The following is a 15,910-nucleotide window of genomic DNA, read 5'->3' as shown; positions in this document are numbered from 1 at the left end:
CAAGTTTTCGATTTTTGAAACCCGCGGCTTCGCGTTTGCTTCACGTCAAATATTTATATCTTGTGTCTTGAAGTTCGGCGCATGTCTTAAATTTTAGGATCTTGCTACAGCAGCGCCATCCTAATTCTTCCCTTTTTTTGACCATTTTTTATTGCACGGAGTTATTTCTCCTTACCTCTACACTCCATAGTAGCTACCCAGACAATCAAAAATCTTCTTTTTGCTGAATGAAAGAATCTTTTTGCTGAAAATAGCCTTGATATAGACGAAAATGCACGTCGAAGCGTCAGCAATTTTTTAAATAGAAGGTTGTTTATTTCCTGGTTCTAAACCTACTCTAACGCCATTTCATTTATTCATTATTTTTAGAAAACAATATTAGGTATCAACTGTATTTAGAATAAATACTGTTAAAGAAAGAAGTAAAGATGTAGAATGTAGAATGTAGAATGTTTAAGAGGGGAGTTAATCACCGCGACCTTATAGATCTATTGTGTGTTCCCCTTTCTTGAGTTATAACGAGTTATAACTCATCATACAGTCTCAGGGCTTTAAGAAAAGCCAGTATCTGAGACGGCTCCACAGAGGCCAGCTCTCCATCCTCGACATCAGACGTACCAAGGTTCATGGCACGAATGGTCGTCGTCTCGGCGCACTCAGTGATAAGGTGTTCTGGTCTTTCCCCATTTTCCCCACAAAATCTGCATTCGCCGTTGTACTCAGTTTCAGCCTACTGAGGTGTTCGTTGAGGAGACAGTGTCCTGTTATAAACCCCGTGACAATCCGAAGATTATTTTTACTTAAATCAAGGAAAACCTTTGATTTTTCTCGGTTGTAAGTTCTGAGGAACTTTTTCGAGTGTCTTAGACCGTTGGAGGACACCCATTCTAAGTTATGGATGGAGTCTTCCAGATTCTTCAGTTCCGCTTTCAGTTGGTTTCGGTTGGAAAACAGAACGGTTCTGGTCCAGTTAGTGAAGTGTTCGCTCCTTTTCTAGCTAGATCATTTGCTTCTTCATTGCCTTCTATCCCTTGGTGAGCAGGCACCCAGAGTAGGAGGACTTTATTTTCTTTCCTAATTTGTTGAGCTTCTCTAGGCATTCTTTGACCAACTTCGAATTGATGGTTACTGAGTTGATCGCGTTAAGTGCTGCTTGACTATCGGATAGGATGGCAATTTCCTGTTTTCGATAATTCCTATCTAAAATAAATTGTACGCATCTTTCGATATCGTAAATTTCTGCCTGAAGGATACTGGGGTAGGTGCCTATTGGTTCGGAGTATTTAGTTTTCGGGCAAAATACTCCTATCCCTGTCCCTGCTTTGGTTTTGGAAACATCAGTATACCACGTGATGGTATGGTCTTTTATATGCTGAGTAAGCGTTTCTTTTTTCCAATCCTTTTTATTACTCAATACTACAGTGAGGTGTTTCTCAAAGTTGTAAATTCTGGTATGTCATCCACTGGGAGTTGGAGAAGTGGAATTTTCTTTTTGAGGGTGTTCCAAGCCCCTGACCTGAAAATTCTCCCAGTACTGTTTCCGTCAATGACCATTCTAATCATTGTCGCATTGACATAACTACCGACGACAATATGCAGTGGGGTTAGGTCTAGAATGACCTCCATTGCTGCTGTTGGACATGTTCTCATGGCACCTGTGATGCAGATACATGCCAGTCTCTTTACTTTGCACAGGTTTTGCCTTGCTGTACGTTGCTCTAGTTTTGTATACCAAGCAACTGCTCCATAAGTAATCATGGGTCTTACTATCATGGTAATACAACCAGCGCAAAATGTTAGGGGCGCAGCCCCACCTATTTCCCCCCAGTCTTCTGCATATCAGAGAGTCTTTGTGGCTTTGCTAGTAATGTTCTTAATATGCCTGTTCCAGAGAAGTTTACTATCCAGGGTTATTCCCAGATATTTCACTTCCAGCGATGGCAGTATTTCCTTTCCATCTAGATACATTCTTTTCAAGTTTTTCAAACTTCGCTTTCTGGTGAATGGCACTACTGCTGTTTTATCTGAGTTAATACTCAGCCCGACAGTCCTGCACCATCTCTCAGCGATGCGGAGTCCTCTTTGGATAATATCACACAGGGTGCCTTCATGTTTCCCCCGTGCAATGATGACTATGTCATCTGCATACCATATGCAGTGTATTCCCGCTAGAGTTAATTCTTCCATTAGTTCATCCACTACCAAGCTCCACAGTAGGGGGGAGGTCACTCCACCTTGTGGAGTTCCTTGCGTTGTTTTAACAACTACAGTTTTGGTACAACTGCTGTTCGTGTTGAGAGCATTTCCCAAAACCAGCGAATTATCGTACTGTTCACCCCTCTTGTTTCAAGAGATCGCTTGACCACGTTGTGAGGTATATTGTCAAATGTACCTCACTGCAATGTCCAAGAAGGCACAAAGTGCTGTTTCTTTGCTATCCAGGCTTGCCTGTCTTAGCTCAGTTAACTGGTACAGAGTAGTTTCTGTGGATCTACCCGCTCTATATGCATGCTGACTATCGTGCAGTGGTTTAACCTGTAGATGATTTACTCTAATATGGTTGTCCACTACTTTCTCCATCGTTTTTAATATGAACGATGTGAGACTAATAGGCCTAAATGATTTGGGGTTAGCCCAGTCAGTTTTGCCTATTTTGGGTATGAAGTTGACTTTCGCTCTTCTCCAGATGGTTGGTAATATCCCATCGCTAAGCTGCTTCTTGTAATGTTTAATAGATGGTGTGTAGCTATTTCCTGACCCTTCTTTAGAAGAGCAGGAAAAATCCCATCTATTCCTGCTGTTTTATAAGGCTGAAAGGTGTCAATAGCCCATTTCAGTTTTTGTTCTGTTATTACTAGCTTGGCCGTCTCCCAGTCTTCCCTGCGAGGATTGTGGGGTTCGGTCGGAGCTACTGCGTATCAATAGATATGCTACCTGGAAAGTGTGTATAAAGTAGGAGGTTAGCTCTCTCTTCACCTCCTTCCGTGTAGCTTCCGTCAGGTTTCTTAAGTGCCATGTTGGGGATGGGCCCACTCTTGGCCATAGCTTTGTGTAGCCTAGCTGCATAAGTAGTTGAAGTGATGTTTTCGCAAAAGCATCTGAAGTCAGACCGCTTTGCCCTTCTAATCTTCTTATTATACTCAGTTAATTTCTCGGCGTAGAGCTGCCATTCGCCGCTGGGTTTGGCTCTGTTGAAGAGTCGTCGAACCTCCGATCTAAGATTGTCTAGCTTTTTGTTCCACCAGGGATTGTTGTTACTTTTTTGTATGCCCTTACTTGTGGGGCAACTAGATTCATATGCATCCAATATTGCACCACTGACTTCCTTTGCGTACCATTCTAGATACAGGTGGTTCCTAGCCCTACCTGCATCTATTTGGTCCAGGTTGTCTACGAGCTTGGTGTGGTATAGTTCCCAATCGGTTTTTCTTGGATTCCCCCTTCGAATTTCGTTTGGAGTATGATTCCTCCTAATTTGAACTCGATGATTCTGTGATCTGATAGGGAAGGTTCCGTTGAAACCCTCCAATCTTTCACGTAACTAGTTACACTAGCACTCCCGATTGTTAAATTTAATACTTCCGCCCGCGTTTTTGTCACAAACGTGGGGGTGTTCCCTATATTGAGAACTTCAACATTGTATGCTAAGAGGAATTCTAGTAAACACTCACCTCTAGTGTTAGTATTAGTGCTTCCCCATACCTCATTGTGCGTATTGGAGTCACATCCCAATAGCAGAGGTAGTCGCCGTTGGCTGCAGAATCGCACGAGCTCCTCTATTTCCGGAGGCGGTGTCTGCCCATCACCCGGAAAGTATGCAGAGGCAATCACGATATTTTTGCTACACCCTCGATATTAAGTTGAACCATGATTGGAACAAGATCCCGGGTTGTAAATTCTGAAACACATGTGTAGTTAATGTTGTTTCTTATAAGAATACAGGCTCGGGGAAGTTCCTGCCTGTTATCATATATTACACTGGAATTTTTTCCAGACAACCCTTTAATTTGTCCCTGGTACACCCAGGGTTCCTGGGCTAGTACCATTACATATTGGTTTTTCTCAAAGAGTCTTGTGATTGTGGCAGAAGACCCTTTTGCATGGTGCAGGTTTATTTGGGATATCCCATGCATCAGGTTTCTGGGGTAGGTAAGGGTCCCCCTGTTGTAGGGAGGACAGGGTATTTCCCATCCCCCCCTGGCAACAGATGTTCCTCCTCCGTGGAGTGGTCATCAACCTCCTCCGAGGATATACACCCTTTCACGGCTGGAGTTACGCCAACCGTGTCCTTCACAGTCGAGGAGCTTGTCTCCGGCTGAGGTACTTGTGAGTTGGAGGCTGGAGTATTTGTCTCCATTTTCTCCCCCTCTTTAGCTTGTTCTTTTCTTGGACCTGATACCGGTACCGTCCCGAATCTATAATAGAGGTTATATCCTTCTTTCTCTATTGCCTCCTTGGATTTGAGGTCAATTCCTATTGTGAGGACCTGACCATGGCCCTCCTCCTTCGAGTTGAGGACTCGCCAGCTCGATGTACTCACATTCTCGTTCTGAGCTTGGATAAGGTCTAGCAGGTAGGCGGTGTCTTTCCCCTTGCTTCTTGGCAGAAAGACCGTGATGGTTGTCCCTTTAGGGATGTTTTCTCCCCTCATTGCAACCAGTCCCGGCCCCTGCCAATTTTTAAGCTTAGGTGCCGTTTCCACCAACCAATCCGCCGATTTTTCAGATGCACAATCTATGAGGATCATGCCCACCCTAAAGTGTATCCCCGCAAAGCGCAGCTGACCCACACTTTGTGGATCGTTGCGTCGCAATCCGCTCGCTACTACTTCGTCCAGTATCGCCTCTTCTAGAGCCGTTTGCTGCTCGGTAGTCAGTACAACCTCAGGATATTCCTTTGGAAGCACCGCAATTTTCACTTGTCCAGCAATAGCGGCATAGCTAGTGATACGTCCCTGCTTGCCTCTCGGTGTGGGACGGCTTTCCATCCTGGCTTTTTTCTCTCCTTGACGGAGCAAAGGGGAGAGGTTTTCGCTCCCTCTCTTGCCCTTTGGTGGAGATGCGCCAGGTTGTTTCTTGGTTCCTTTTTCAAGGAGAGTTTTGGCTTTTGCTTCCTCCGGAGCAAGTCCTTCGTGGAGCAGCCGGAGGTATCTCCGTACTTGTGCTCCGCTAAGACCTACTCTCAGCGGATCGTCTAACCCGCCTGGTTGACCCAAGCCTGGTAGACGGAACGGTAACTGGTGTCGCTTGTTAGGTCTAGAGGTGGACTCCCGAACCTTACTAGAAGAGGTGATAGCTTGTGTACCACTTGTGGAGGCTGGCCTCGCACAAGTGTCAGCCGCCCCTCCTGTAGTTCCCTTTGGGATTGGTCCCTTGGAACTTTCGTTCATAATGTTCCCAGTGTTACTAGGGGGTTTCCCCACAGCTTCACCGGTGGTGTTTTTATGATAGTTTGATCTCATAGTGTTCCCACGAGTCGCTAGGGATAGTCAGTCCACTTCTACAGAGCCCCGCATGTAGAAGTAAGGGGTAAATACAATGGGGTGCCCCCTGATGCCCCAGGTTGAGACCAGTAATGGCTAGTCCTCTATCTAGCCACGCATCCCTTTGACCTGGCCCCGCCATCGTAGGATTTAGGTTTTGGTGAGGTTGTCTCCTCTTGGTCCAGGCGGTTAAGCCAAGACCCCACACCCTCTACCCGCGAGACTTGACCACAGACAGTAGAAGGTGCCTGGTTTAAATGTCTTGGTGCAATTCCCTGGCCACTACAGCCAGAGACAAGACAATGAGTGAGATGCTTCTTGGACCGAGCCAAAGTGCTAGAAGAGATTCCGCCAGCACCTGACAAGGAGCTTCCCCACCAACGACAAGGTCTTGCATCTCCTAGGGGAAGAAGAAGTAAAGATGCTTTTATAACTGATATATTATGAACATAAAAAAAAAAAATAAAGAGAATAGAATAAAAATAGCAGCCAGCTTAGATATATTATCTGAAGGAAATGACAATGTGTTTTGAAGAATGTTAGAGGTTGAATAAAAAAAACAGATAGAAATAAAGATGATAGATTTTTATTGTGATACATATTATATATATGTATGTTCCAACCAATTTCTTTCAATGTTTTAACTTACTTTTTTAAGACTTATTTTATTAACATATTAACTCTTTTTTTACTTATATTACATTTATTATTCTATTTCTTTGTGTTTTTAGGTACCTATATTATTGTATTATTTTATAAAAAAATAAATATGCAAAAGAATTTTACACTAATAACAAAATATAGTATTTAACAGCGACGAAGCTTTCATTGATGCGGGTGATGCGTCGTATTTCTTCAAAATATTGTAATAGATTTTTATTTATAAAAATTACTGAGATATCCTATAATAAATTAAATGTTTGAGAGATCGAATAAGCAACTTACGCTATGCTGATGACACCACCATATTTGCTGAAACAGAAGAGAAAATTGCGGTTCTCTTAGACAGAAAGTTTGGTCTAACAATAAACAGAACCAAAACAAAACTAATGATAGTTGATAAGCCTAACGTAGTAAACAGTAGTCATCTGCTTGACGATCTCGAAAGGGTAAGCATCTTTACATATATGTGGTCAATAATAAGCAACATGGGCGGATGCGTAGAGGATGTTAAAAGAAGCCTTGGCCAAGAGTGCGTTGCTGGGACTTACCAAAATATGGAAAAGCTCATACATAACTAGAAACACTAAAATGAATCTGGTCCGAACGTTGTTCTTTCCAATCTCCTCATGCGGCTCAGAATCGTGGACACATAGAGTTAAACAAACGCAAATATATTGATACCTTTGAAACTTGGTGCTACAGGAGATTGCTTAGAATATCCTGGATCGTGAGGAGAACTAATCAGTCGATATTGGAAGAGTTAAGTGTAACTACCAGACCATTATGCATGAAACGGGTGTTGCGGTATTTTGGATAGGTGACTAGAAGACGAGATGACAATATTATGACAGGCTTATAGTGATGGGAGAAGTACGTACCAGAGATTGTATTGGATGGGAGGGAAGTCAAATGGTCCAAAAGCCTCAGGTATCTGAGAGTGCAAATTGACAAAAAGCTGAACTTCAAAGAACACATACATGCAGTTACTAAAGGCTCAGACAGCAGTGGCTAAATTAGTAAGAGTAACGCCAAACATCGGGGGCCCAAGACCGGAGAAAAGGATACTTTTAAATGAAGTGGTCTACGTCAGTATTTTGTACTCCGCCGCCGCCGATCCAATATGGACAAAGGCACTTGAGGTTAAAAAAGAAAAACAGAAAATTCTATCAGTTCAGCGACGGAGCTCCTTGCCAGTTGTTTCTGCCTACAGAACTGTAGCGGAGCAAGCGGTATTCGTAATCGAAAGTATACCATCAATAGACCTGGTAGTAAAGGAATGGGCCTATATATATACAATCAAAAATCTAGAGCAGCAACAGATAAGGCTGATATCAAAAATGAAGCGAAGGAGGTATTATATCATAGTGGCATAGAAATATTATATTATAGTGGCAAAGAAGATGGGATGAGACGTACGGTGGAAAATGAACGCATATGTTATTCCCGAATATAAGAAGATGAACTGATCGAAAGCACGGATAGGTAGACTATTATCTTTACCAGATACTTAGCGGTCACGGAGCTTTCGAACACTATTTATATCGCTTCAAGAAAAAGAGCTAGTGCGGCCTGTAAATATTACAGCAATGCATCGACGATGTCAGTCACACTATTTTTGAATGATCGGCTTGGGAACCAGGTAGATTAAAAATCAAAGGAATTTTTAAAGTATATCTTTAAAAAAAGAAAATTTAATAGACTCTATTGTGGAAGACAAAGATATATGGGAGGCTTTCGTGGCGTTTATTTCACAAATACTAGGACAGAAAGAGCTTGATCAACTAAGGACTGAAAAATGACCAAAGAGCGAAGTCTAATCTAGAGAGGGGCATCTGCACCGAAGTAATGCGTGAGCAGTTTCAGCACAGTTTGTCAAGCAAATAGGGTGGATTTTTTTTCGTCGGTAGGAATCTGGCACACGGTCGCTAGAAGAACAGACCAGGCGTCCAAGAAGATTTTTTTACCATACCTAGAAAAAAAGGTGATGGGAGAAGTACAAGGAAAGAGAAGTAGATGCCGATCGTCTGTGGGATAATCTGATCAAATCAAACAAGTCACGTATCGTTTCACCAGGCTGAACATCGAGAAATATGGAATAAGACAATAGAAAGAGGAATATAGACATTCCAAAGAGGTCACAACCTTCATGACTGAGAAAACGAGCATAGAGAGAGAAAGGAGATAGATAAAGACATACTTTTACGTATTTACTCAGAATATAGCTCGTATATAATATTTATCAAAGGGGTAAATAAACTAAATAAATATTACTGATAGCGAGCAAATAGCAAAGTTCATTTTGCTCCTCAAAAAATAAAGTAAATTCATATTTGCATCGTGACTTTATTCTTTTAATAGAAAAAATCTATCTTTATATTGATCTAAATAACCGTTATACCAAATTCATTAAATGTATTAAATGTAGATAAAGAATAAAATTAAATATAGAAACAGCAATGGATAAAGCTTTATTCCTGTAGACGAAAGGTCTATTTTAGTACTAGTTTATTATTTATTTTTAAAATAATAGGTATAGAATTTAATAAAATTCTACAGATTTAAAAATACGAAATATTTTATCAGTAGGTGTTTTATTCCTTTCTGTTCTTTTATTAGTATCGTCCAATTTGTGTAATCATAACGCGGATATAATGTAAAATATGACTATATTTGCCTGCACGCACGTGGGCGATGATATCAGCTTTGTGAAGTTTTTCTTTTTGATGTTTATATTTTTGCAATATTAATGAGGTTTTTTATATACAGTATGTTCCCGGATTGTCTATACAGGAGGAAACACTTTTTTGTTATTGGCATTTTGAGAAAAATGCATTCTTCATAAAAAATGTTCGCGTATTCTAAAATGGGAACTAACCATTTTAGATTTTAGGGATTTTAGGGATGCGTTTATACTTTTCTAGATTTTCTTACCGTTTTAGAGAAAATTAAGAAAAACATGAAAATATGGTTGAGTTTTTTTCAAGTCCTAAAAATCATAAGGCGTTTCTATGGTAATATCAATTCGATTTCATTCTTTGATAGATGGGTATTATTAATTTTGGTTAATGTCATATTCTTTGCTGTTGTAAAAGTACCATATATTTTCCGATAACTATCATCACCCTTTCTGCAGCATTGAACTAAATAAATTTTTGTGCTTTTTTAACATTTTCAAGCAACACAAATCACGAAGTTAATTAAAATTCTATGAATAAAAATCTATCAAAGAATGAAAACGAAGTTATATTATCATAGAAACGCGTTTTGATTATTAGGACTTCAACAATAGAAAATATTCAACAATATTTTCATGTTTTTCTTAATTTTCTCTAAAACAGTATGGAAATTTGGAAAAATATAAACGTGGGATTAACCGTTTTAGAACATACATTACTTACGTAATTATGTAATAATAATTACATTAGAAAATCTTTCTACTATCTTTAAATACGAAACAGAAAAATTATAAACTGAGTGAGACACTTAAAATGATGTCGCTGTACGCCTAACAAAACGGTTATCTTTTATTGACTGCAGATGGCAGTTGGAAAATTTTATTTTTATTAGTCATGTAGGGAGGGTAGTATCTTTTCACTTTCTTTTGGAGTCGAAAAGACGCTAATTGCCCACTTCACAATTACCATACGAGTTTTGAGCAAATTTAATGTCGATATGAGTGCGAGCAGTTTACTTGTTGTAAACCAAATTTTCATTACATGCAAGTTAACAAGAAAAAAACAGTCTCGAAGTGTCAATATTAAAGAAGTGAGGTTGACATATAAGTTAAAATTAAATTTAATTTTATTTTAATTATTAATTTAAATTGATTACCTTGTGTTTAATCGTTCACAATTTATTTTAATTTGTTGTGTTTCATTGTTAAAAATAAATTTATTTAATATCTTTTAACTTTTCACCATTTTTTTGGACTAAAATTACTAATCTAATTATCCCCGCATACGTAATAAAAAATGGTATGTGCAACTCGTGTGAAGTTGTCGACTCGAGCGAATGAGCGCACTCGCTTCGCTCTCATAGGCAATCGCACTTCGCTCTCATAGGCAATCCTACCTAACTAAACCTAATTTTTCGCACTAGTTGCACAATATACTATTTCAAAAAATTCACAGTCCTTTACAAAGATGCAACCGGGGGTGCATTGAAAATGATGAATAAAAACGTAAAAATATGATTAGTGTTAATATGAGTGTATTACATACATATGTTTAAATAACGAACTTAACAAAAAACAACAGATTTAAAGATTCACTGAAAAAGTAGTAATGTTAACATTAAATAAAACATTGTCAATAATAATTATGCGATCGCACCTATCCGTAAAACAAACAAGCAAAAAAACAAAATAACATAAAAAACATCAGGTTAACATGATGACAGATCATGATCGATGACAGATAAAGAACTCTTACGGAAAGTTACACTTTACGATATAATTTTTTAACTGTTAAAGGCAAACCCCATTTAAACACAAAACTTTTTAATACCTACTACTGTATCTAAAAGACATTTTTTTTAAATTACTAAATTCTTAGCCACGCTTCTGTTTTCTTGGCTGTTGTGCGTCACGTCACAGATTAACAGGCCCACGTTTGCACCACAAGGCGATGCTGCAGACCGGTCGTAGAAATTTATGTTCACAACTTGTAGTCAATCTACACAAATATTATCAAAAGCTTTTTTTCTTTTAAAATGTGTTCAGATTTTGTAAAAAGTATAAGTCAAAATCGCAAAACTTATATTTGATATGAGTTTCTTAGTTTTTAACTAATATAGTGGCGAATTACAAATATTCCTTTTCAATGAAAATTAATCAGTTAAATAAAATAATTTAATAAATTACTAGCTTTTTCCCGCGACTACGTTCGCGTTACACCTCGAATTGTTCATGCATTGATTTAAATGATTTTTTACTAATTTATAGAGAGCTAGTGAGCATAGATGTTTTTTATTTTTCATCTCCTTTTTATTTATTAAGAGCACTAATACTCTCTTTATAGGTTATTTTTTATTCTTTGAAGGATAATTGAGGAAGATATATTTCGTTATGATGTCACTAAATAAACCCTTGTATAAAATTTTATACTGTCTGGTTTATAATGTTATAGTATTGCATTTTCGTACAGCAAACTTTCGTTCCCTATTCTACTCCCTAAGTGTATAAATTTCGTAAATTCGCTTTATCTTTGTGCCAATTTTTATGTGTATAATCCAGGTCACCAAGTTTTATATCAATTTTACTAAATTTACCCATTTGGTTGATAAATTTCAAAAATTTCTTCTAATTGTAGCATTTCATTCTTCTAGACCAAATAGTAAGGAATTTTCATACAACAAACTGTTCCGACATAATTTTACTCTCTATGAGGATGAATTTCCTAAAATCGCTTTGTGTAGCTAATTCACTAATGTCGTTTAAACGAACCTTTGTGCTAATATTTATGTATCTTAAGCTGGCGGTATGAACTCACTCCTAAAATATCTAAAAACTTAATATATAATCTAACTAACACACCACTGACAATGACAAATAATTTATTTCTGGAGGTATTGTGTGTAGGTGTTTTCAGGTATGTTTTAGTATTTAGTACATGTATTGTGTTAGACATTTATATGCCCAGTATATTTTTGTTTAACAAATCAATCAGGAAAAAATCCAAAACCTACCGTTATAGGAGGTATAAGATGATTAAACTTATATAATGACAACTACTTATCGGATAACAAATTAATTACTACTGTCAGCTACTGTCTAGGTAGAATATACCTAGAGTACCTACATCTACCTATGATGTAGGTAGATTAAAGCTTATTTTGACTTTACGTCTCACTTCGGTGTCACCAGCTGAATTTTTCAGGGATGGAAGTACAGTACATGATATGGGGACCCTTATTCCGAAAATAGTACAAAATTAGACCGGGTAAAAGGGCATTATCATCAAAAATCGATATATTAATACCACCGTATAGAGAAAACAAATACTTATTTTTTGATCCAGTACACAATAAAGCCTTCGTAGGGAGTAATTTTTTATAATTATTTACAAAAAAATATTTCCATTAGCGCTTATGACCAAAAAAAACTTTAAATATGAATAACTCATTTCAATCATGCGAAAATTTGGTTTAAAAATAGACTTTTTTTAATATAACTTTGATTTAACGAAAAGCGAAGGTCTAAATGAAAAAAAAGAAACAATTTAAAAGTTTCGCTTATGTCTTGACAAGGTATCAAAGCAAACCCCATATTTTTTGCTTTTAAACTAATAAAGATATATCAATAAACAATTAGCGATGTAATGGTTTTTGCGCGCGCTGGCCGACTGCCGCCGCTGCGCCGAGATTTCCTATACCCTTGTATATATGACGTCATGGTGTGGCAAATGTAGCATTTTAATTCGATTTGGGCTCCCTTATATAGGATAACAGAAACATTTTCAATGTTAATAAATGTCGACCTGACTATAACGATTTCTGTTTATACTTTATATGATAAGATACAATATTTTATTGTTGCAGTTTGGTTTGAGCAAACCAGGTTGCGCAAATTAACTTTAATAAGTTACCAGTCCCGTTTTACAAAAATCAATAAAATAACTCTAACAGATGATAAAAGCAAAAAACTTTTTAATCTAAGAAAAACATATAACCTCAGATTACTTCAATTTGACTAGAAAAAATCGTACCAATTTTTTGCCCAAACAATAATACACATCGGCGACGAAAATTCGTCCCCTAGGTTTTGGAAAAGCTATTCTATATTCTCGCCACGTATGTAACGAAATTTGTTATAAAATGTTTTCTCTTTCATTTGCAGGGGGAGAGAAAAGCAGCGACAAGATGAGTTTTTTCAACTCCCTGTCTGAATACGTCAGCAACAGCGTCGCCGGTTTATCGCTAAGTCCGAAAAGGTAGGTACCTCAATATATCTCAGAATAATTTTATATAGAGTGCAGACTTTGAAAAAGTCTTCTTTAAAGGTGTTCCTGTTATCATTCTTAACCACAAATTGAATTGAATTTTAATATGCAGTATGTTCCAGGCTGAGCAATGTATTAGAGGTTTCTAGAAAACTATAATATCTAGATCGGAGATTTTTTGTAGGTCATTGTTTCACATCGATTAAAATATTTTCAATATGGCGGCACTTCCGGAAACACCGGAAGTTGATAGCAACTTTTTTATATATGGATACCCCCATTTTTATTATATATAATATAATAACAAAATAAAATAAAATAAAATAAAAGTAGGTAGATATGTGATAAGAATGTTAACAGAATTTTTATTTATTCGTGTTTTAATAGCCAAAACGAATACATAGATTCTCGCGACAGTTTTCGTGTAAAATTTATTTTTTTAAGTAAAAGAATGGATGTTTACGAAGTTCATGCGAAAATTCAAATTGTAAAATAGTATTTCCAAAATAGGTCTTAACGGAACAATTTTTCCACAAACTTTTGTAAACAGGGCAATTCCATCTTTACCTACTATATCAAGAGTTATTAATAAATTTGAAACATATGGGTGCGTGCTCCCACAAAAACACAAAAAGCCTGATGTGTTGATTAATGAAGAACAGGAGTTAAAGCAAGTGTTCATTTGTGCTACCGCGGATCAAAATCCCATGTTTTCAAGTAATCAAATTGCTGAGGTAGTTGCCCTGCCCACAATGCCCGTATTGTTCAAGAATATTTGAACAATACTTTTCCCAACCGTTTAATAAGTGGATATGGAACTATTTTGTGGCCCGCTAGATCACCAAATCTTTCTCCCAATGATTTATTTTTGTGGGGTTATGTAAAATCCAAAGTGTATGGTCATAATAGGGCTAATAATCTAAATGAGCTTCAAGTAAAAATAAGAGAGGCTTTCCAAACTATTAGCCCTAATATGTTAGCCAATGTCAGACGGGGATTTTACGACCGCCTAGGCTTCTGTCTAGCACAAGAAGATGGTCTTTTTGAACACTTGTTATAACTTTTTTTATTTAGAGTAATATTTTAGTTTTTTTGGGTTTAAAGACTCTATTTATTTTTAGTTTTGGCTTGTAAACACACTCAAATAATAAATATTTAAGTAAGAAGGTAAACACTTAAAATGAAAATAAAAAATACTCGGCACTCCTCGCGTCGTATTCCTAGTCTGTCACGACCGACCCGTCCAAGCACAACTGCAACTGCGTACTGCCTGACCAGCCGACTAGCCGGCAGAGAATCTCGAGTACGAACGCAAATCGAGTAAACGTAAATTCGTCCGGCAACTTGCTATGTTACTAGTAGCCTGGTCTTCTCTGTATACCTAACATTAACCGTTTTTAGGAAAAAAATATTTAAAATTTTTGGAGGAATAAAACTTCCTGTGAAAAAAATTTGTATAGCCTAAACGTAAAATTTAATTATTACCATAGCCACTGTGACATAAAGAGGAGACATGTGGCTATTTATTTCAAAAATTGGATCGTTCGAATGTCATATAATATTGGCCGTGACTGTCATAGAATTGAGTTATTAATAAATGATCACAAATTATTTTTTCCAAATGGAAACCTATTTTTTATATTTCACGAGTGAGATTTTTCATTTCGTTACTTTTTGATTATACATGTCCCTATACCTAAAATAAATCTTTTTTTAAGTTATTTAAGGTTTAGTTTCAAAGCGTATATTTTTTATTTTAACTGGTATAGCTTATGTCTTTAAATTTCAAGCAATATATCAGGACATGTTATAATGCGACTTTTTGGTAAAAAATCAGTATATGATCGATCGTCATTTTCAAACCAAAACTTTGCGTTTTTTTTTTTTGATCGTATGATTTATTATCTATTCTATTATCAACAACCATTTGATATCTCTAAAGAGTGAAAATACGACATACAGCTGCTGTGGTAATCACTAAGTTTGATGTTTAGGCTATACACATTTTCTTGACAGGCAATTTTATTCCTCCAAAAATTTTAAATATTTTTTCCCAAAAACGGTTAATGTTAAATATAGAGTCTTTGATGTCAAAATTCATAAAATTTTACGCATAATTCAAGTTTGTACTAAAAAATGGGGGTTAAAATAAGAAAGTTGCTGTCAATTTCCGGTATGTCCAGAAGTGTCGCCATTTTGAAAATAGTTTTAATCGATAGATCACATTGTAGAACAATGATGTGAAAAAATCTCCAAACCATTTTAGGACATAAATTTATAAAATCTTTCTTACTTATTTTTATCTGCAGATTGCAGAATATGTTGCCAAAATTTTTCGATTATTCAATTCTGACCACCTTGTATATTGAATTAGCATTACCTTTTCAATTTGTTTGCAAAAGTCGTGAAACACTATTTCCAATAAATTAAAACAATAATTTTGAACTAATAAGCAGGGCTTCTCGATTAAAAATTACTGGTTAACACAGTCATGGTACTCCAAATTGAAATTTAAAATACTATTTTTTTTAATTGAAAATATTAAAAGTTGACATATTATATGTCATTCTATTCAGAATGCCTTTCTTCTATCTAATAATGTAAAAAAACTGCCGAGGGTACCATTTAAAAATCAAAAGTTGTACTCATTTCTTGTGAAACAGGTAGTGGCCGAAAAAATTGAATAAGTCATTATATGCCAAACCTCGTTTCTTTTATCTGAAAAAATAAAAAAGTTATAGGGGTCAGACACTTTTGAAAAATATCCGGTATGTATCTGAGAACTTTTGTGGGTAAAACAGAAAAAAAATGGAAGAAGAAATAAAAC

At 36.7% G+C, this 15,910-nt stretch overlaps 1 protein-coding gene across 1 annotated transcript in view; it reads left to right on the top strand.

The window, feature by feature from the left end:
- Positions 1 to 12,994: 12,994 nt before the first annotated feature.
- The window catches only part of LOC115885991 (BAI1-associated protein 3), a 349,135-nt gene continuing 346,219 nt past the window's right edge, over positions 12,995 to 15,910 (top strand). The window contains exon 1 of the mRNA XM_030905025.1: positions 12,995 to 13,074. Coding sequence (XP_030760885.1) covers positions 13,004 to 13,074 — 71 coding nt within the window. The 5' untranslated portion in view covers positions 12,995 to 13,003. The remainder of the gene's footprint in view (positions 13,075 to 15,910) is intronic.

This window comes from Sitophilus oryzae, unplaced genomic scaffold (genome assembly GCF_002938485.1).
Source record: "Sitophilus oryzae breed Bouriz unplaced genomic scaffold, Soryzae_2.0 scaffold_465_pilon_pilon, whole genome shotgun sequence".
In the NCBI taxonomy this organism is placed as follows: Eukaryota; Metazoa; Arthropoda; class Insecta; order Coleoptera; family Curculionidae; genus Sitophilus; species Sitophilus oryzae.
This window is presented reverse-complemented; position numbering and strand designations above follow the sequence as displayed.